This window comes from Anomaloglossus baeobatrachus, chromosome 1 (genome assembly GCF_048569485.1).
Source record: "Anomaloglossus baeobatrachus isolate aAnoBae1 chromosome 1, aAnoBae1.hap1, whole genome shotgun sequence".
NCBI lineage: Eukaryota > Metazoa > Chordata > Amphibia > Anura > Aromobatidae > Anomaloglossus > Anomaloglossus baeobatrachus.
In genome coordinates, this window is record NC_134353.1 from 711347483 (window position 1) to 711370595 (window position 23113).

Genomic DNA, 23113 nt, shown 5'->3' on the forward strand with positions numbered 1-23113 from the left:
AGCCCTAATGCGGTTACTCAGAGAAAGACACAAGAAAGTGGAGGAAAGTCCTGGTCCAGTCCTGACAGGAGCTGTAGAACAAGATGGCAGTGACCAGGACATAGTGCAGGGGAGCAGAGGCCATCGTCACTTTCTGCTGTCATCCCCGGACCAGCCCCAGAGCCACTACGTGATATGGCAAAGAGTAAGGAGCCTCAAGCAACAGCATGGGGTGGGCGGGGCTCCGTATAAGGGGCGTGGTCAGTGAGGGGTAACACGAGCCCCGTCCCCAGAGCCGCTCACTCCCGGGCTGTGCCGAGTTCGTAGGTGCCATCATGTCGGACCTGACTCTGTACCTGGACCTGGTCTCTCAGCCCTGCCGCGCTGTGTATGTCTTCGCCAAGGCTAACAACATCCCCTTTAAGCACGAGGAGGTGCTGCTGTTCAGAGGTCAGTCCATAGTCTGGCTGCAGGGTCTTGGCAGGAGGCTTGCAGCTGCTGCAATGCTGGATTATCCATGTACTCTGAATAGATCGTATCCGAAGCGTGACGGATGCTGCCTATTATGCGCTGAAGCAGTGTGGCAGGTAGCTGGCTCAGTGGTGACTGTTCTGTGCGGCCCCCAGGGGCCCCTGCACCGCCCTGTCAACCACACGAGGTCTAATGGACGATGTCTGCACTCAGGAGTTCAAAGTGAAGGCAGCGACACCAGAGCACAGAGAGCCCAAAACTGGACCGGGGCATCATTCCGGTGCATCAGTCCGGGGCGCGACTCTGGGCGACCGGGGCACCATTCCGGGGCGTGACTCTGGGCGACCGGGGCACCATTCCGGGGCGTGACTCTGGGCGACCGGGGCACCATTCCGGGGCGCGACTCTGGGCGACCGGGGCACCATTCCGGGGCGCGACTCTGGGCGACCGGGGCACCATTCCGGGGCGCGACTCTGGGCGACCGGGGCACCATTCCGGGGCGCGACTCTGGGCGACCGGGGCACTCGAGGGGAAATGTCCTTGGATAAAAACCAGTTCTGTTTGAATTGGGTTGTAATGAGATGTTTGTAGAACTGTCCGCAACCAAATCCGCCCCATGTGAATTCTGCCTTCCTCACTTATTGCATTTATTTTTTTCCGGTTCAATTTAAATGCGGTTTTTGGCTGAGGTCAGTCTGTTCTGCACTTGTGCTGTGATCGGGGGGGAATGATCCCGGCCCCAGTGTAAGCTTCTCCTGGAAGTGCTCGGATCTGCAGAGTGGCCGCCATTGGGAGCTGCACATCTGCCTCCATCTGCATCAGTAATGCGCGCATGTGCAGCCCATGGCCACTATATACTGTATAGAGCTGTGCAGCTTCCAACCGAGCACTTCAGGTGCTGCCAGGACCCAGAAACAGCTGATCACTGGGGTGTCCGGTGTTGCAGCCCCACTAGAGATCAGTGGTGGAAAACCTCCGTCCCATGGGTCGTTTGTGGCTCACAATGACCTGTTCTTCAGCCCTTGGGCAGGTTTTTTGGAACTGTAGTACTGGGGCTAGCGGTCGTGTTTTGAGGGCCATCAGCACATTAATTCCTTCTTGCAGCATATGCATTAAAGCATTCTGTCCTGATGCTGCAAGAGTCTGAATGTATTTTGTGGGTGGAGTTAGCTGGTGACGCGCACTGTCCCACAAATGAAGACCACATGGACTGCCCCAGCGTCTCCTGTGGGATGTGTAGCGCCCTTGACTATATCGGGGTGCTACAGGGAACTGCAGCCTCTCCCTTGGGTGCAGGACCTACCCCCCCATGGTTCCAGGTTTTCAACAACCGGTGTCACCTCCATCAGCACTACAAATCCCAACCCCACCTCACCTCAAACCTGTTACACACCAGTGGGTTGGTCAAGCTGGAATAGGGCCATCCACCTAGGGGTCAGGTAGACTGGTGGGAAGGAGGAAGTGGAAAGCAAAACAGTCGAGTGAGAGCCCTCAAAGAGTGAGGAGCTGGGAGCAGTAGCTCCTGGGGAGCGAGACCAAGGTTGGGTCGCAGATGGTGGTCCGGGACCGCAGATGGTGGTCTGGGACCACAGGAGTTGGGGACCGGTAGCAGGGACCATGGAAAAGGGTGCGACAGTCTTGGAGGACCGTCGGCATCAGAAAGCCCAATAAGCGGACCGGTACCGAGCACGGCGGGGTACAGGACCCTAGGTCAGGAACCAATTCAACGTCCTGAAAATTCACGAGAGAGAGAGAAAATATATCTTCATGAACTTCCTTAAGAGCTCAGAGATTGAAGGCATGAGCACAACGCGGGGGATAGGGTTCTCCAGATAAATCAACCACTGAAATCCCAAGTGCCAGCCATCAAGAGCACAGCTACACTTCACATAGCGGAGCCCCAACAGCTTCAAGCCAAGGGGCCACAAACGGGCAATCAAATTGTGCACTGAGGCAAGATGCTGACTATCATGTGACAAAGGGTGGGAGCGGACACCTTGACTGGCTCCCTGCAGTGGCAGCGGTACACAGAGACTTTGGCTTACCACTGTGTGTCTACTTTGTAATCCTCATCCAACACCACGACTAACACAGTGAGTACCCTGATCCCTGCACCCTGCCTTCCCAACTATCCGCCATCAATCACCCTGAGTCCGGGGCCTTCCCTACCTGCGGAGGGACTGACACCTTGCTGCCCCACACCTTCTGCCCCAGTACTCGCTCCAGCAGCGGCGGTACTCCCATTACCGCAATCTGCAGGTGGCGTCACAAACTTCTCCCCTGTATATACCCCCTTTCAAGGATCGGAGTGTTAGCCGAGCCCGGGTCCAGATTCGAGCACCCCGGTCAGCGTCTCCTGCGTGACGTGTGTGCGCCCCGGTCAGCGTCTCCTGCGTGGCGTGTACACTTCAGACTTCCTACTGCTCAATTCTATAAATGTTATATCAGCAGTGTTGAGTTTCCCATTGTGAGGAGACATGAATGTAGATCTGTGTCCAGACTGAGGCATACCTGGAAGAGCAGCAGCACAATCAATATCACCTGACATCACAGCCTCACAAAGTAGAGGATTCTCCAGCCATCACATTAGGGGTGAACTAATTGTTTGATCAAATATATCAGGATAACTTGGTTTAGATATTGATGACCTATACTAGGGATAAGCAAATAATGTAAAAATCCCAGACAACCCCTTTAAGGGTATTCGGCTATCTACAACAGTCACATATTGAATTGGAGCAGAGGTACATAGGCTTGACCTCCACTTTATGGGGTTGATGTTAGGGCTCTGTGCATTCAGTCACGTTTTTCCTCACCAATTTCTCCTACCATGCCTTTATGGACCTTACTTGGTGCACTGGGCACAGTCATGCTGGAACACTAAATTGCCAACCCTAGGAAAATAACATTATCCCTCATCCACTAAACTTTACAATTGGTGCAGTGCCATAGAGAGAAGTGGAATTTGTCACTTCACAAAATGTTTCCACTGCTCCAGAGTCCAGTGTTTGCTTCATGTACCTCATCTTGCCATTGTGCTTGGTGATCTGAGGCTTCCATGCAGCGGCTCAGACCAGGACATCCATGTGACTGAATCAGCAGAGTTTGTAGCGGAGTTGGGGTGTGTAAACATTAAAGCGGTTTCTCCAAGAATGAGATAAAATGGAGTCCCTGTTATAATTCAAACTGCACCCTGTCCTACTCACGGCTGAAGACTTGCAGCTTCCAAGACCTGTTTTTTTTATTTTATTTTTTTTATTAATTAACAAGAGCTGTATCACTCATACCTCAGTTTGCAGGTGGGAGTACTTGTATATGTAATTTTGTATGTAACCCCTTCTCATGTACAGCACCATGGAATTAATGGTGCTCTATAAATAAATAATAATAAAAATAATAAAGTTGTGTTTAGTCAGTCTGACAGCTTTATGGCAGTGCACAGATTGGCTGCTTCCAACTAGAGGATGATGAATAGGCACAAAGAAAACTCCTGCCCCTGCCGTCTACCTCCCATAAATGCACAGTGCACACTGACATACGAAGATGAAGTCCATGCACACAGCTATGCTGTAATAATCAGTGGTGCTCTGTCATTATACAAGTCAATAAAATTCCCAAGTAGTAGAGGTGAAGATGTAGGCCACATGTGGAAAAATCTTATCTCATAGAAAGCAATAAAACTCAGTTGGCGAGAGTACAGTACAGGCAAACGGCAGCCGGCTAAGGCCGGTTCATGCCTACTGACACTTGTACAGGACTATTTTCACAATGGAAACTGCACACTATTTAACACTTTCCCAACCGAGCCTGTTTACACCTTCCTGACCAGGGCAAAATTTACAATTCTCAGCAGTGTTATTTATAAGGTAATAACTCCGGAACGCTTCAATGGATCCCAGTGATTCTGACTTTTCTTTTCATGAAACATTGTACTACATGATAGTGGTAAATTTAAGACTATAAACTAGTTACTAAATAACATTACCCACATGTCTATTTTACATCTGCATAATTTTATTAAACTTTTTTTTTTTTTTGTTCATTCCGACTTCATGTGTTTGTCAGTATAGAAAGTGTGACGAAACCGACAAAAAAGCAAGAAAAGAGGCTAATTTTTTTTTTGTTTTTTTGTCAGAAGTTTGTGACAAACGGCAGACAAAAAAATGCAATGTGCACACAGCAAATCTGAATTCCCAGAACTTGCCGACAACAAAACTGCACCAATAAAAAGCAACAGAAAAGCAACAAAAATTGCAGCGTGCGCATGTAGCCTAAAGTGCTTAAACATTCAATACGTTTATTAACACTAAGTGCTTCAAAGGAATTAAAAATTTTCCTACCGTATTGCTTTATTTTTTTTTTCTTTTTCACAATATTGTTTTAGCCCCCAAATATTGCAGTTTCACAAGAGAAAATGGAGCATACAGTGCAATTTTTTTTTTTCCTGAGTACGCTGATACACCATATGTGGTGGAAATCTACTGTTTGGGTGCACAGCAGGGCTCGGAAGGAAAGGAGCATCCTTTGACTTTTGGAACGAAAAATCGGCTGGAATAGATAGTGGACGTCATATCACAGTTGTAGAGCCCCTAATGTGTCAAAACAGTGGAAAACACACACACACACACACACACACACACACACACACACACACACACACACACACACACACACACACACACACACACACACACACACACACACACACACACACACACACACCCTTTGTAAACTAGATCCATCAATGAATTTATCTAGGTGTGCTGAGCACCTTGAATGAGTTTAACAAGAATAAGTCCCAATAAAAATTGAACACCTTTATATTACAATTCTATTAAAGCGTGTAAAGACGACCATATTATCACACCATTAAATTTGGTAAATCAAGGTATTATTTGGCTATAAGCAGAGTCGATACTGCAGCAAAAATCCTCAGTGACCCTGTATTGACTCTACAAGTCAATACCCTCTACCTGACAGCAGAGGGTATGACACCCTAAAAATTAAAGTGGCGCCCTCACTCAGCCTCGTCTAATCCTAGTTCCACCCTAACATCCCAATATGAAGCACAAGTACACTGTGCTATGTGGTACCAACAAAAAAAAGATAACCTCTACAATGAGCTGATCTTATATCTGTCATTTGACTGATCACTACATGGATTAAGGACTCCTACAGAAGAGAAATCCTTCCTTTATTATTGTCTGTATATTTGGGTAGCTTTCACTTCATGTATATTATTTAGCCTGTTTTTTTGTAGACTACTGCATATCTCTTCTGGCTGTTCTCTTTTGTGTTGGTACAATATAGCACACTTGTTCATATAGGGATGTTGTTAGGGTGGAAATTGGGGTAGACGACTCTAAGCGAGGGCGCCACTTTCATTATTCTGGTGTCATACCCCCTAATGTCAAGTAGGGTGTGAATGCAGGGTCACTGAGGGTGTGTTTTTTTTTTTTTTTTTTTTTTTTTTTTTTCTCCATAGATAATGGTAAAAAGCCGCGGGTGTGGTTTTACCGCGGTTTTTGCCGCAGGTGCGGTATTCTGCCAGAGGGTGTGGATTTTTCTTAAAAGTCCATTTTCTAGTCCGTACATAGCCTAATGTTGATAAATGTAAAGTAATGCACCTAGAATAGAGTAATAATATTGCTGCATATACATTACATGGAAGTAAACTTGGAACTTCAGAACAGGAGGACTTGGGTATTCTCATTACAAATAAGCTGAGCAGCAGCACTCAATGTCAAGCAGCAGCTGCTAAAGCAAACAAGATTTTAGGGTGTATAAAAAGAGAGATTTGATCCAGTGATCCCAACGTATTGTTACCCCTCTATAAATCACTTGTAAGGCCACATCTGGAATATGGGATCCAGTTTTTGGCTCCACATTTTAAAAAGGACATTCAGAAGTTAGAGTCAGTTCAAAGGCGGCTAACTAGACTATTACAAGGAATGGAAGGCCTCCCATATGATGGCAGATTGAAAAAGTTGGGCTTAGAAAAAAATGCCTCAGAGGAGATCTCATTTATATGTATAAATACATGTGTGGTCAAAGCAGAAGACTGCCACAAGACTTATTCCTTCCAAAGACCTAAGAACCAGGGAGCACTCATTGAGGCTATGTCCGCACTTTGCTATTTACCTGGTTTTTTTTTTTGGTTTTTTTTTTGTTTTTTTTTTTTTTTTTGCTGCGTTTTTAACTGCAGCGTTTAATGCCAAAATGGATGTGTTCTGCTTTTCAAGCATAGTCTATTGGAATTGGGGTTTCTTGTCAGCACTATGTTGTTCAAAATGCTGCCTTTTTGTGGCAGAAATTTGGGCAAAAACTCTGCTTTGCAGTTCAAAACGCAAGTGGCAAAAGCAATTGACTTCTTTGAAAAGCTGAGTTTTTGCCCAAATTTCTGCCACAAAAAGGCAGCATTTTGAACAACATAGTGTGAACAAGAAACCCAAATTCCCATAGACTTTGCTTGAAAAGCAGAACACATCCATTTTGGCATTAAACGCTGCAGTTGAAAAAGAAGCAGGTAAAAAGCAAAGTCCGGACATAGCCTAAGGATGGAAGAAAGCCGAATCCGGCAGCTAAATAGGAAAGGGTTCTTTACAGTTAGAGCAGTCGGTGTGCCATTACTACCTCTTGTGGTAGTGCATTCCAGATCCTATAAGGGTATGTGCTCACTTAGCAGATTTGTATGCAGGTTTTCTGCACACAACACTGCATGTTTTGGCAGGAAAAATACAGCATAAAAAACCCCACTATTTTATCTTTTTTATGATAAGATTAGAGCTGGCTCAACCGTTCAGTAGTGGGTGCTCAGAGGTCAAAGTATGTGCAATATGAAATAAATGACCCTGACACACCTGGGGTGAAAGAATTAAAAAATGTTAACCAAGAATGCATCTTCTTATAGATTGTCTGTCTGTCTGTCTGTCTGTCTGTCTGTCTGTCTGTCTGTCTGTCTGTCTGTCTGTCTGTCTGTCTGTCTGTCTGTCTGTCTGTCTGTCTGTCTGTCTGTCTGTCTTTTTAATGTTCTCAAAAGGCAAAAAATGTATGACCTGTCACACACTGGATCCAACCACCGTGTCTTTTTAGAAAAGGTGAACGGATGGACTCTACATGGCTGGTTCCCACCGTGAAGCATGGAGGAGGTGTGATGATGTGGGGGTGCTTTGCTGGTGACACTGTTGGGGATTTATTTAAAATTGAAGGCATACTGAGCCAGCATGGCTACCACAGCATCTTGCAGCGGCATGCTATTCCATCCGGTTTGTGTTTAGTTGGACAATCATTTATTTTTTAACAGGACAATGACCCCAAACACACCTCCAGGCTGTGTAAGGGCTATTTGACTAAGGAGAGTGATGGGGTGCTACGCCAGATGACCTGGCCTCTACAGTCACCAGACCTGAACCCAATCGAGATGGTTTGAGGTGAGCTGGACCGCAGAGTGAAGGCAAAAGGGCCAACAAGTGCTACGCATCTCTGGGAACTCCTTCAAGACTGTTGGAAAACAATTTCCGGTGACTACCTCTTGAAGCTCATCAAGAGAATGCCAAGAGTGTGCAAAGTAGTAATGAAAGCAAAAGGTGGCTACTTTGAAGAACCTAGAATATAAGACATATTTTCAGTTGTTTCACACTTTTTTAAGTATTTCATTCCACATGTTGTAATTAATAGTTTTGATGCCGTCAATGCGAATATTGAATGAGGTGTGTCCAAACTTTTGGTCTGGTGTGTGTGTGTGTGTGTGTGTGTATAGATATCCAGTAATGGGTTTACTACATGCCAGTGATAAATTCTCTATCCTGACCAGTTGAAGGAGCTTGTCTCTGCAAACCAAGGAGTGTTTCTTTGTTTTTGTGTATTTCCCTACTCGTTTGTCTTGCCTTCCTCATGTTTTTATTGTAGTACTGGGACTAGTGTCTCACTGACCTATTCACTAGCCAGGGTAAGTTCAGGGTCAGCAAGGGCCTAGGCACATGGGAGGAAGGACCCATCTAGGGACATTAGGGACCTGAAGGATTAGTCTCAGGCGAGTGTGAGGTGGTGACCCCCCCCCCCCCCTCCCCCCCCACAAGCCAAGTGTTTCCTCTCCCCGGTGTGACAGCTTCGCTATGATAGTGTGCACCCTGAACGTCTTAGAAAAGTCATCTATTATGGAAAATTCCTCCAGATGCGCAAGATCAACCGGAAAAGAGAATTTTCTTTAGGCTGGTTTCAGACGTCCGTGTTTTAGGTACGTGTGACATCCGTTTTTAACACTGATGTCACACGTACCCATGTTACCCTATTGTGCACTCACACGGCCGTGTTTTCACACGTACCGCGTGGCCCTGCTATTTCACACGGAGACGTGCCCGTTTTTTCTCCGGCAGCACGGATGTCACACGGACCGCACACTGATGTGATCTGTGTGACATCAGTGACACGTACCGGAGAAAACACTGGTTTTTAAATAAAGATTTTCCATAGTTACCTGTATCCAGCGATGCTGCCTCCTGCTCCTGACCCCCGCTCATTATTTTCATTGATTATTCACCACAGTGAGCAGCTAAGAGCAGGGGCATCGTGGTGACAGCGAAGGAGACAGCACCGCCGAGGACAGCATGGCTGGGGACATCGCTAGTGACAGGTGAGTATCCTGCCAGCAGTGTGTGTGCAGAGACGTCCAAAAGGTCATCGGATTTCCCAATGAACTCTGACCTCCTGATGACACCCCTGCGACAACTGCGCTACAGCGAGTGTCACGATGGTGACTTCCAGGGGTTAATGAGAGTTCATTGGGAACCCTGATGAGTCCCTGGATATCACTGCACAAACTGCTGTATAATCTCATGTCCCCGACGGTGCTGTCCTTGGAGGTGCTGTACCCATCCTGTCCCCGCGATGCTGTCAAGCTTCCAGATCCTCAGGCAGTGAATAATCAATGAAAATAATGAGCGGGGATCAGGAGCGGGACGCCGGAGACTGCATCGCTGGATACAGGTAAATAAAGAACATCTTTTCATTAGAGACACATGTTTTACCCGGTACATGTCACACGTATGCAAACACAGATGTGACACACGCGTGACACGTGTAACACACGTATGACCATAACCATGCGTGTGACTGGTACCTGATTAAACACGGACGTCTGAAACCAGCCTTAGAGTGGGTACTCCAATAGGCTACTAGAAGAAACTGATTACACAGGTATCAAATTTTACTACTCGGGAGATCTTCAGTAATAAACATGGACAAAGTAATTCAAACAGTAATCATTAGAGAGTGACTTAATTTACAGCTCAGCCCCATGGATAATGCTATAGGATGAGCGATACAGAAACTGACATCTACTTACCGTAAGTTGCCGATCTAAAAGAACAAAAAAAAACATTAACTTACAAAAGGAATTGTAATTTAAAAAGGTATGCTTGTTACAAACAGAATAAGTAATCTAGCAAATATATGGTTGAATAAGTCCATCCCAAAAGGTAAATATAGATGCGGACAATGTCGCTTTCATTCTATTCAGCTTTGAACAAGGCTCAGGTGGGTGGAGTCGCCCATAGTCAACTGGTTTCTAACTTGCAAAACACAGGTGGTGGTATATGAGCGTCTGTCTTTGTGGCTTATTATATTGATAAAACTATTAGGAGAATGTATGAAAGGTTTAGGGAACACTGTAAATCAATTCAGACCGAGGCAGGAGCCACTCGGCAGATTAAACACCTAATTGAAACCCATAATAGTGAACAGGGGTGGACATTTAATTGGTGCAGCCTGTGCGGCCGCATCGCAAGAGATATGGCATCCCATTACCACCTCCATAGCAGGTGGAATTGTGCATATTGGGCTGCTTTCATACATCCGTTTTTTCCTGTGCGGCACAATCCGGCGCTTTGCAGAAAAACTGCAACTGTGTTTGGTTTTTTTTTTCCCGCCGGTTGCGGGTTTTTTTGCGTAGACTTTAATTAGTGCCGGATTGTGCCGCATCGGCTTGCGTTCGGTCCGGTTTTTGCCGCATGCAGCAGATTTAGCCGATGCGGCGGCCGGATGGAACGTTGCCTGGCATGTGTTGTGTTTTTTTTTTTTTTTTTTTTTGTCCGGCAAAAAAAAAACGCATCGCGCCGCATCTAGCCGATGCGGCGCGATTTGTAATACATGCCTATGGATGCCGCATGTGGGTTTTTTTTTTTTCCACTGCGCATGCTCAGTGGCGTGCCGCAAGCGGCAAAAACCGGACGGGACGCATGTCAAAAACTTATGCAAAGGATGCGGTTTTGTCGCCGCATCCGTTGCATTGGTTTTAGAGCCAGATTGGCCGGCCCTGCTAAAACCAGAGGTTTGAAGGCAGCCTTAATGAGTATTTGGGCTGCAAAGAGGCCATATTTTGTTCTTGCAGTCTGTGTCCGCCAGTGATGGTGACCCTACGGTATTGAAATTTGCCCCCCCCCCCCCCCCCCTCGCCCATCATCTGAGAGCAGCATAATGTGAAGACAGACCCTGATTCCAGCAATGTGTCACTTACTGAGCTGTTTGTCATTTTGATAAAATCAATGTTTTCTCTGCTGCCGATCTAGCAGTTATACAGAGCTCATGAATATGCTGGACTACCTGGCAGCACACCAAGTAGTCCTCTAATGGTAATCTACTGCTGATTAATCAGTGATTTTATCAAAACTATGCTAAGCAGTCCAGTAAGGGCCACACCACTGGAATGAGGATCTCTGCCCCTACTTTACGCTGCTCTCAGATTGGGTAGCAAAAACCTGGTGACAGCTTTCCTTTAAATTGTGTGCAGTTTTCACTGTGCACATAGGCCAGTAGAGGTGTCAGGAGACACAAAATGGCTGTAGCCGGCTGCTGTTTGCTTAATTTTTATTGCTTCCTATGAGATAAAGAAAATTTTTCCATGATTTGGTGAATGCCGTTTTCTTCACGTCTACTACTTGGGAATTGAGGAAAATGAACCTGAAGATAACCTAATTATGCTCAGGGAGGAAAAGCTATTTGCTTCGCATGGCAGTGACGACATGTATTGCCATAGCAGGCATGCTCATGTCAGCAGCCAGCAATAGAGGAGGACACCGCGCGTCATGGAATTGGAGGAAGATGAGTAGGGTGTGTAGGGGTTTTACTGCGTTATAGAACAGCAGCAGAAGGGGGACATGTATACCAGGAAGGGACCCAGGATTCTGGACATACTGTACCGAAGGATGGAGGGAAACCTGCCTGGAAGGGGCCAAAGATGGGTGACATTAGTACAAGATGGGAACATTACTACATAATGGGGGAGGGCAACACATGTCTTTATAGGATTTAGAACAGTACAAGGGCCCATACATCTGCCAACATGCAGGGGATGTGGGGACTCGGGTACAAATCTTGAATCGAGGCCCAATGGACTCTAGTTACGGCTCTGCAAATAATTGCCCTTTGTTTTCTCCCAAAAAAAACCCAAAAACCGTTGCTACATGTAAATATATTCTTATGCATCTATGTAATAGAGAACATGGCTGTAGCGTGTGTGCATGAATGTGGTGTCGCTTCTGTATCTTTGTATGGATGTTTAAAAAAAAAAAAAAATGCTGAAAGGCAGGAATTTCCAATAATCTGGCCCTTTGCCATCCCTAGGGTATGTCACATTAGTACATACTGTAGCTATGGAATTTTTTTTTCCTTTCTTTTAAATGTACTAGCAAAGGTCATCATGTTTTCCTGGATCTGTTGAAAGGCAGCACTAAGGAGCTAAGAACACATTTGCAGCATGAGCTGCATCTAAAGACTCCCATGGGTGTGAATATATTTTCAGAACAGCTGCTACATTTAATGAAACCTATCTGTACATTTTCTGCCATGGGACAAAAGGGAATCTTCAGGATTTCACCCCCCCAAACTATTTATATACTCATGTAGCTTTCCTAGACAAGTATCAATACCTTACATGTCCAGTCTGTTCCTCCATTATTGAAAAATCTGCATTTGAATTGATACACAAATAAGGCTGGAGATCTGAAGCCTCTGTCACTCCAGCTCTATTCCTTACCCAATGACTCCTCCTCCTGCTTGACTGACAGTCTCCTTGCTGTGTGACTTCAGCCAAAGCAACGGAGGTATAAATCCAGAGGAGGAGATTGCGCTGTGCAGGGAAAGAGCTGGAATCTATAAATGATTCCTCAGACTCCCTTGCATAACAATTGAAACTGATTTCTTAGAAATGGAGGAACAGACTGGCCATGTAAAGGTATGGTTGGACTTGAGCTACATGTGCATATACAGTGTATATTAGAGCTCTGGGTGTGAAATCCAGCCGACCGATTCCCTACTATGCCTGATGGTTTGGTGTTTGTATCTTCTGTATCAGAGCTGTGTAGTTCATCATTGTAGCTTTATTTCATTGTCTTTTTGTAAGAGCACTGAAATAAATATATATATATATACGGTATATATAAATATTTTTTCTGCCTCATTATGACTTTGGTATGGAGAGAAGTTGCTGCACTTTGAACTGGAGGATTTTTTTCCGGCTTCTGTTAGGCTGGTTTCACACTACGTCTTTTTAACATCCGTTGAAAACGTTTTTTTAACGGAAGTACGGATCCTGTGCAAATCCGTTTTCACTTCAATGCATTTTCAATGGACTCGCGTCCACCTGCGTTTGCATGCGTTTGCGTCCGTTAGACGCAGGATCCGTCCTTTTGCGTTATTTTAACATGTTTCAAAAACGCAACATGTAGCGTTTTTTTGCTTTGTTAAAATAACGCATCTCACAGGATCCTTCACATTGCGCCGCGAGCTGCAATGCATTTCAATGAGTGCTGGATCCTGCCTAGCAGAATGCGTTCAGTTGCGTTGTAACAGGATCCTGCTTTTGTACTGAGCATGCCCAGAAAGTACTGAGCATGCCCAGAACCAGTCTCCAGTGATCTGTCTATCTCTCTACTCCCTCCCTCACCCCCTCTCTCTCTATCTCTGTCTTTCCCCCTTCCTCCCCCCCCTCCCTCTCCTTCCTCTCTCTCCCACCTGAGAGCTGCGGACACTCGTAACCAAGGTAAATATCGCGTAACCACTTCTCTTAGTTACCCGATGTTTACGTTGGTTACGCGTGCAGGCAGCCCTGCTCCTAGCAGCTGCAGACACTCGTAACCAAGATAAATATCGGGTATCCAAGGCCGATGTTTACCTTGGTTACCAGCGTCTGCAGCTGTCAGAAGCCTCCTCCCAGTCTAGTTCCCCTCACTCCCGATCACATGACTCCAATGCCCGCCCCTAAATATCCAGTGCAGGATCCTGCAAAATAACATATGCATTTGCATACGTTATTTGCTGTAAAAGCAGGATCCGTACTTCCGCTAAAAAAACGTTTTCAGCGGATGTTAAAAAGACGTAGTGTGAAACTAGCCTTACAATCTAATGCCATTGGCATTAGAAGCTTTGTATCTAGGTTAGAATATCTGCATAATGCTATTAATATAATATAATGCTATCCTGATGGTAACTCATACCGTGCCCAGAATGTGAAAATGAACAGGTCTAGTGACAAATCAGGGTGGTATACTGCTAGTAATGTTCTGATCTGGATACAGACTACAATATTTGGATCCTTTTCTTTAGGAGATCAGATGGCTGAAGACTTCGGCAAGGTGAATCCACTTCGTAAGGTGCCGTCTCTTAAGGATGGAGACTTCACAATGGCTGAGAGGTAAAGAATCCTATATACGATGTTAGAATAAATTTACATTATTTCTTTTCAATTGTGAACATTGTTTTTGTATGAGATATAGATAGGTAGATAATAAAAAAATAAAAAAATTATAAAGTCAAAAACTTGATGCAGCAAGGTTTGTAAAAACCGACTTCTGGACCACAAATACAAACCTTTATTCGAGAAGAGATGGGCAGACCCAAACAGTAAAGTTCCGTGTTCGTACCGAATACGGACAAAGAAAAAACAAAGGTGTGTGTGTGTGTGTGTGTGTGTGTGTGTGTGTGTGTGTGTGTATATTAAATTAGTAGAGATTTTTTTTTTTCCCCTAAATCACCATATCATATTACACACATATATATTTTTTTTTTTTTTTTGTGGTGATATAGGAAATGATAAAAAGATAAGCTAACAAATCTCCCCTCCTCTCCAAATCTCTAATTTAAAAATCTTGATTTTTCTGATTGACTGTTCCTTGGTTATACAGCCTAGATATATTTTCTGTCATCAGTCCTGATTCCACTATATATATATATATATATATATATATATATATATATATATATATATATATATATATATATATATATATATTATAGTGTGTGTGCATATTGCATGCAGTTACGCTGTGTTCTGCACCGCAGCGTAACTGCATGCGTCCTGCATCCCCAGCACAATCTATGAAGATTATGCAGGAGCCGTGCGCACGTGGCGTATTAGAGCGCAGAGATTCGGCTGCTGCCCGAAGCGTGCGTTCTAAGTGAAATGTCACTTTCGTGTGCTTTGCATGCTGTCTAGAGGGAGAGGCAGCATGCAGAGCGCACAAATTCTGCAGGCACCAGGCGCTTCAGAACGGAGCTTTTCAGCTGCGCTCTGATGCTGACCCTTTAGTGTGCGGTGCAGAGCGCACACGTGGGCACAGCCTAAATTAGGTCTGTATATGGTTTTCAGAGAGCACGCTGTTTGGGAATTAAAAATAAAATTAATCCTTCTCAGATGGCAGTCCTTGCTCATTATTGCTGTAAAATGGAAGTTCATTACATTTAGGCTATGTGCGCACTTTGCTTTTTCAACTGCAGCGTTTTCATGCCAAAATGCTTGCATTATGCTTTTCAAGCAAAGTCAATGGGACATTGAGCTTTCTTGTGCGCACTTTACTGTTCAAAACGCTGCGTTTAATTTGCATAAATTTGGGCAACAACTCGGCGTTTAAAGAAGCAACGTGTCAATTGTTTTTGCCATTTTGGCAGCGTTTCCCATCCATTAAATTTAATACAAAACTGCAACGTTTCTACAAGCACCGGAAAAGCACTAAAAACTCATGAAAACCGCAAGGTGTGCATAGGCTACTTTCTTTGCGTTTTACATGAATTTTTAAAGCCAAAAGCATTATCCTTTCTGCCAGAGGATGCTTTTTAGGCTGGACTCACACGAGCGTATGGCATCCGATGCGAGAGCATCGGATGCGATATGCTAATGTCCCCCGGCTCAGGCTCTGCTGCGAGCGTGAGCCGAGTGTCATGCGACTGTAACCCGATCTTGCGATCGGGTCACAGCTGTGAAGCTGAGTGCAGGCGCTGCGGAGGAGAGGGAGGGGTTAATCCTCCCATCTCCTCCACTGTCAGCCTGTGCGTAGATCGCACTGCACTGGGATAACATCCGAGTGCAGTCCGATGTATCTCTCGCATCCATTCACTTGAATGGGTGCGAGAGATACGGCTCTCGCAGACAATCGCAGCATGCTGCCGCTTTTCTCGCATCCAGAATCTGGATGCGAGAAAAGCTGACCAACAGCTCAACCTCATTGCCTAACATTGGTCAGAGTGCAATGCGAGAATTTCTCGCATTGCACTCGTCCGATTTTCACGCTCGTGTGAGCGTACCCTAATACTGCAACTACTTCGACGCAAAGTGCGCACATAGCCTTAGAAGATTGGAATTGCACACCAGATGCTCCAAATCCAGGTTTAGATCACTTCCTAAACCTTAGCATCTGGATTAGGTTGCCATTTCCTTTTCATATATGAATTAGATTTATTGCAGCAGGTGCATGGATTTCTGCAAGCACTATTCAGAAATATGGGACAAGTGCAGAAATGGAAGAAAAAAAAAAAAGTGTAAAACATACCCTTTTACCAAGTAAAGATTTTTTTTTTTTTTTTTCCCCCTTTCTGGACATTTTGGGTTTATTTATTTATATTTGTTTTAAATTCGGTTTGACCCACCAATTCCAGATATCTGCGGGTTCCCCCATCACTAGATAGGACGTTAGAGTACATGCCAAGAGGAGTGAGGACCCTGCTAACAATCGGACAACAAAGTGCTAAAATAAAGCTACATTCCAACAAAGATATTCCAAATTTACAAGAAGTTCTACCCTAAGATTTAATATTAGAATTTTATTTTTGGTGGCCTTTGTAAATTTCCCCCTCCCACCCCCCACCCCACCCGACTATTAATCCAGAACGGGGTAATTTGGCACTTGTCAGGCTTCATTCATTACTTTTACAATTGTACATCATTATGTTTTTCAACGGGTTGTCCACTACTAGGACAACACCTTCTCATTCTCCATGTTTCACCCTATTAAAATAAAAACCTTTATACTCTCCTCCAGAGCTCTTGCTCTTTCATCGGTGTCAGCACTCGCTCTTACAGCACTCATCGTCAACTTCACTGTCCCCTCCTTCGGACAAATTGGTAATTAAGAGGAAATAAGATCTGTGGCTGCTCTCTAACTTGCTATTGATGTTTAATGCATCCGAAGGCGGGGACAGTGAATCCAATGCTGAGCCCCGGGACAGTCAGTGCCAACACTGCTGAAATGGCAACAGCACGGGAGGAGAATATAGATGTTTGTATTTTGACGTGGACAAACGCTCAGATTGAGAAGTGGTTGTTTTAGTATAGGACAACCCCTTTAAGTTATGAAAGAAAAATAAAAAAACTGTTTACTCACCTTCCATTCTCTTTCCAGCACTGCAATCCTCCAATATCTGGCTAACAAGTATAAGACCCCTGATCACTGGTACCCTTCAGACCTGCAGAAACGTGCTCGTGTAGATGAGTACCTGGCTTGGCAGCATACAAATACCCGTCCACATGCTGCAAGAGTCTTTTGGATCAAGGTAAACTGGTCTTGAAAATAAAGTGATCTTTGATACAGTTTTTGGAATATGGATAATCATGGGTGGTTGGGTGGCTGATGTTCAGTCTCTTCTGGTGGATTGTTTGTATTTTGTGGCATATGAAAAAAAAAATTGAGGCTAATCCTACCCATGAGCTAAGCAGGAGATAGCTGACCTGAGATGGTCCTCCCCCTTGGTAGCAGCAGAACTAGTATCTTATTTTCCAGTTTGCTTACCACATAGTTCAGCTGATTTACTTATTTTTAGTTTTAAGGGTGCTTTACACGCTACAATATATCTTACGATGTGTCGGCGGGGTCACGTCGTAAGTGACGCACATCCGGCATTGTAAGTTACATTATAGCATGTAACAGCTACGTGCGATTGAACGGTAAAACGTTCATCGCACGCACGTCGTTTATTTCCTAAAAATTGGACGTCAGGTTGTTCATCGTACCCGAGGCAGCACAAATCGCTGTGTGTGTGACACCCCGGGAACGATTAACAGATCTTACCTGCGTCCTGTGGCTCCTGCTGGCAATGCGGAAGGAAGGAGGTGGGCGGGATGTTTACGCCCCGCTCATCTCTGCCCCTCCGCTTCTATTGGCCGGCTGCCGCGTGACGTCGATGTGACACCGAACGTCCTCCCACTCCAGGAAGTGGATGTTCACCGCCCACATCGAGGTCGTATGGACGGGTAAGTACATGTGACGGGGGTTAATCGTTTGTGCGACACATTCAACAAATTGAACATGCCACACATACGATGGGGGGTGTCACATCGCATACGATATCGTATGCTTAATCGCAAGGTGTAAAGCAGGCTTTAATCTGCCCTAAACAGTTTTGGATTAGTACAATCTAATTACTCTTCTTACGGTTATTTAAGAAAAGGTGATTGACAGTCTTGATGGGTAATATCATCCTAAGAAATAAAGGAATCTGTGTAAATTCAGAACTCAAAATATATCCAAACATTTGTTTTTGGCTTATGCGCAAGTATTCTCTTTAAATGGTAAATTTTAACTTTTTTTTTGTTGTTTTAATTATTAAACGCTTCTAACCAATTTGCAATTGCAGAATTTTAATAGTAGAAAAAGGGCCTTAGTGTTCGCTTTATTCACATGTCAGGTTTTTTGTTAGTATACAATCAATAATTGTAAACCAGAAATAGGCTTAAACCTACAGAGGTAAAAAAACCCTGTATATTAAAGAATCACATCTTTTCTGTTTTGGAGCCACTCCTTGTTGTGATCAATATTTTGAGAATCCTCCTCGTGAGCGGATAACACTGCTCTGGTCAGCAGCTCGGACCAGAAACTATAATGCAGCGGAGTGGGTCTTGTTGGAAACCATGAGGATCAGAAAGAACAGACTGCAAGGTGGACAGGTAGCACAGATGAAGAATAAGATGTGTATACACACAGGAACAATAGCAACAAAGGAAAATGGCGGCTTCAGTCAGGAAAGCTGTTAAGCACAAAATGTAGTCTCTTTTCTAGCAAGATAATGGTTCATGGAAATGCAACAGAAGTAAATGCAGTCTGGTATCTTAAGGCCCAGTCACACACAACGACTTACCAGCGATCCCGAAAACGATGTGACCTGATGGGGATCGCTGGGAGGTCGCAGGTGAGATGCCACACAGTCAGATCTTACCAGCGGTGCTGGAACAATACAGGTCGCAGTAGCGACCTTATAACGATCTCAGCAGTCACTGTGACCCTGTCACACAGTGTCAAACACAGCGATGTGTCCTGCCCAGCAGGAAATCTCCTTTTGAAGAAAATGGCCTGAACCATTCTGCAACGACTAGAGATCTTACCGCAGGGGCCTGATCGCCCGTAGGTGTCGCACATAACAAGATCGCTAACGGGATCGCTACTGCGTCACAGAAACCGTGACTCAGCTGCGATCTCGTTGTGTGACGGTACCTTTTAATGCTAGGCAATGTTTAATCCAGAAATGCAATGAAGAATAGGCAAATTGGAGATTAGCTTGAAGAGACCTATTATCTAGATTGCAGAGGCTAGATGAGAACAGGAGCGAGTTCAGTTGTATACTCAACCTCTCAGCAATCATTTCTTACAACAAAGTGTACTGGACTGCGAAGTAAGCACAGCACTTCAGCATTCTCATAGACTTTGATCAAAATCTGCAAGATAAAAGACACACACAAAGAAACAAATGCAGCATGTGCCTAACAGCGCCCCTCTTAAGTGTCTTTAACAAAAAAAGGATGTTGAGCATGACGTTTCCTGAGCAAGGTAGGAGCATTTATATCCTTTTTTAGGGACCCAACATCTCTCTTCAGGACCCTATCCCATTCATTAGGAGTTTCCACTAACCTTCTAGAAGTCTAGAATTTGGTTGAGATTTTTCTCAGGCTCAGAGGCAGGAGCTGTTTTGACAGGAGTGAATTCATTGACTATAGGGCATAGTAAAGAGATATTAAAAGCATTTGGAATTGTTACTGTAGCGCCCCTGAACCCATCAGGGCACTACAAGGTACTGCATCCTGTCAAAGATGTAGGGCCTACCCCCAGGGACCTGGAAGACCAGTGCCAGTAACAGCAAAACACATTAAAACCCCAGTTTTTCCCCCATCCACAGACTGGTTCCAATTCTAGTCTGTCACCAATGGATGGCCACCCATGGGTGGAGCCGATCCAGTCCACTAGACAACAATCAGGTGGGAGGGAACGGACAGTTAGATAGTAAGTGGAAGTGAGAGAATGCGTACGTAACTGCACTGACATGGCGTGGGTTGCCAGTGGAGTACGGCGAAGTGCTCCCGGAACGATAGCACCGACTGGGTACAGAGCCCTAGGTCAGGAAAAACGCTCCAGGCAGACCTGATAAAATCTGCACAGTGAGGGGACCATCCAGGACCTCACTGACCTGAAGTCCAGGGGCACCAGCAGTAACTGGAGAACCAGGGACCGGAACAGAACACCGACCCTACAGGGTGCACACTGCCCGCCGTACGGACCAGAGACTAAGAAACAAACAGGAGGGGACCCCCAGACGCTCCAAGCCACGGGGACCCACCAACTTGAGAACTGAGCACGGGAAAGAAGCCACCAGGTCATCAACCCGGCACTGGGACTAAGAGAACCAAAGGTGAACACCAGCCTTCATCCGGGTACCAGTTACCATCCACTGTGAGTAAAGAGAACCAGTTATACAGCAACCCCTTGTGTGGCCTAACTTCTTTCTGCGCCTAACTCAATGACCCACCCCCCTGGGGCCCCGGCCCTACTTGCGGAGGGCCCAACATCCAGGCTGCCGTCAACATCAGCCCCAGCGGAGAGACTGTGCAGTGGCGGTACTATTGTGCCGCCCTGGCAAAACAAGGGTGGCACAGAGGACTGCATCCACCAAAAGGATGCAGGACTCACTCCTCCTTGGTAAATCCACCTGATCCCACACGGGTACAATCAAACAGCCAAACTTCCTCCCTCCCCCCCTCCCCAGAACAGTAGGGACGCCCACTCTGGGGTTATGAAGTGTCTGGGAAGGAAACAAGTAGTTGGAGGAGGGAGGCAGAGCAGAGCAGGCAGGGGTTGGCAGCTCCTGGGCTGCTGTGGAAGTGTGAAGTGCAAGCCAAGTTCTGGGAGCTGAAGTGAGTAGTAAGCTCAGGGAACTGAAGTGAAAAGTGGAAGTGAGCTCCGGGACTGCTGGAACAAGTTGAGCTGTAAGAAGGAACCCAAAGTGAACCGGGGCAGGGTAGTGGCCCGCCGGTATTGTAAGCGGGAATCTGGACTAGTGCAGGGAAGTGGACTAACACCCCCCCCCCGATCCAAGCAGAGGAGTTAAAGTGACTTTCAACTAGTGCAGGAGAGAGGGCCCTATTCCATTGTATCGGGTGTGGGATCAGAGCACTACCCACCCAAAGGCCCATGGACACCGGCAATTTCTGGTTTACCTCATGGACTTGTGTGAGATTACTGAACTGTGAGTACACCGTTGACCCCAGGTCCAACCCGGCACGCCACCTCCAGCAGCCATTACTCCCGTGTACCGACCATGGACTACACCTCCCCTACCCGTGGAAGGGATCCCATCTTGCTGCCCCACTAAATCAGCCCTGGGCGCCCCATCACCAGGCAGCGGTGTTGTCACAATCCCTCACTGCAACCTACGGGTGGTGTAACCGACACAACACATCCCCTGTAAATACCCCCCATTACGACGGTTATGAAGACTGATGGCCATGCGAGCCCTGGTCCGGTCACCACTCGAGCCGCAGCAGCAACCCGGATCCAAGTGGCCCAGAGAAGCGGTGGCGGCACCCGCCCGCAACACTATCTCCATAACCGCGACCCGCAAGTGGCGTCACAACAAATTTATTGAAAATTCCCCTGTGTATATAATCCCTTTTAAAGCGACCCTTCCTCCCCCCCCCCCCCCCCCCAGGATCACGGAACCGGGCAACGGCCACCCAGTGACAAATCCCAGTAGTACATTGCCCGGGATAGAGTACCCCATAGCCCTGGGGCGCCACATTAACATGGAAGTTAATGTCAGGCAATAAGTGACCAGATTGATTTGCTCAAAAGCCCAAAATATACTCACAATGTCATGTATGTGACTAACAGGGTAAACCAGATACCAAACCACCCTCCCCGTAGGTGTTACTACACTCAGGATACACGGGGAGAGGGAGCAGGGTCACCACCTACTCATCTGTGGCTAAACCCTGCACTCCCTGACATCCCCATATGGGTTCTTGCACGCTATCGACGACCATGTTCCTAAGCCCTTGCTTACATTAAACTCATCCTGGCTACTGAGCAGGCCGACTACCTTCCTATTCTTGTCTCTTCAATACAGAAATACAAGGGTAAGAAAACAGACAAGGGAAATGGACATGAAAAGGGAAAACCTTCCAGGCAGCTTCAGTGCAGCAAACTCCACAGCTGCATACAACAGAAACTTCTTCCAGAGCAGGCTCCTGTCAAAATGGCCCACATAGAAATGAAGATTCAGCTTCTATCACAGTCATCAGCTGATAAGGCACATGACCTTTAAATAGTGAAGGGGAGTGAGCTCATAGAGCTGCTCCGGAGAGTGAAAACTACAGCATGCAGCCAGGCAGGTAAGGGTGCTTAATCCTTACAGCACTACTAGCAAAAAGATGTTATTTAAGTGAGGCTAGTTTCACACTTGCGCTATTTTGACGCAAACGGAATCCGTCACTAATGTAGTACAGTTCATTTATTTACAGTGGAAGCGCGTTACTATGGCACGTGTCTGTGTCATGCAGTACCCGCTTGTGTCCACACGATGTCGCGCATGAACTGTACTACATTACTGACGGATTCCGTTTGCGTCAAAATAGCGCAAGTGTGAGTGGGCCCTAACAGCAGTGGATCTGCCAGCAGCAGCTGTGACCTTCTGATACCAGACTCAGGAGCGACACACTCCTGACGGATGAAACTTTCTCACCAGCACAGATGTTGGGGACAGTTTGGTGTTATCAACACTCTTCTTTGCTTTGGCCACTTTTGTTGTCAAATGCCAATGTCGTGAATATCCAGAGACTTTTGAAATGGTTTTTGTTTTGTTTTTTTTTGTTGCAACTATCAAAGGAAAATTAAGCCCTCGACTGCACACTGAAACAAAGAGGTTTTCATGACTACTTATTGTTGTGAGCAAATTTGACCCAAGGAAGTAATTCTGGCTAATTATCTTGATTTAAGAGAGAGAGAAACTTCATAGGTATTGCATGTATCAGTTTTCCCATTACTTTTAAGTAAAGCCTGCGTTTTGGCTGGGTAAACTGTGCAGTTGCTCAGAGCCCCACTACCTTAGGGGCCCCCAGCAGTTAGTGGGTGCTACA

The 23113-nt window shown here is 45.8% G+C and overlaps 1 protein-coding gene across 1 annotated transcript in view; it reads left to right on the forward strand.

Annotated features, from left to right (window-relative positions):
• The first annotated feature begins 252 nt into the window (after nucleotides 1-252).
• GSTT4 (glutathione S-transferase theta 4) overlaps nucleotides 253-23113 on the forward strand; it is a 28535-nt gene continuing 5674 nt past the window's right edge. The window contains exons 1-3 of the mRNA XM_075341801.1: nucleotides 253-429; nucleotides 14050-14137; nucleotides 17118-17268. Coding sequence (XP_075197916.1) covers nucleotides 315-429; nucleotides 14050-14137; nucleotides 17118-17268 — 354 coding nt within the window. The 5' untranslated portion in view covers nucleotides 253-314. The remainder of the gene's footprint in view (nucleotides 430-14049; nucleotides 14138-17117; nucleotides 17269-23113) is intronic.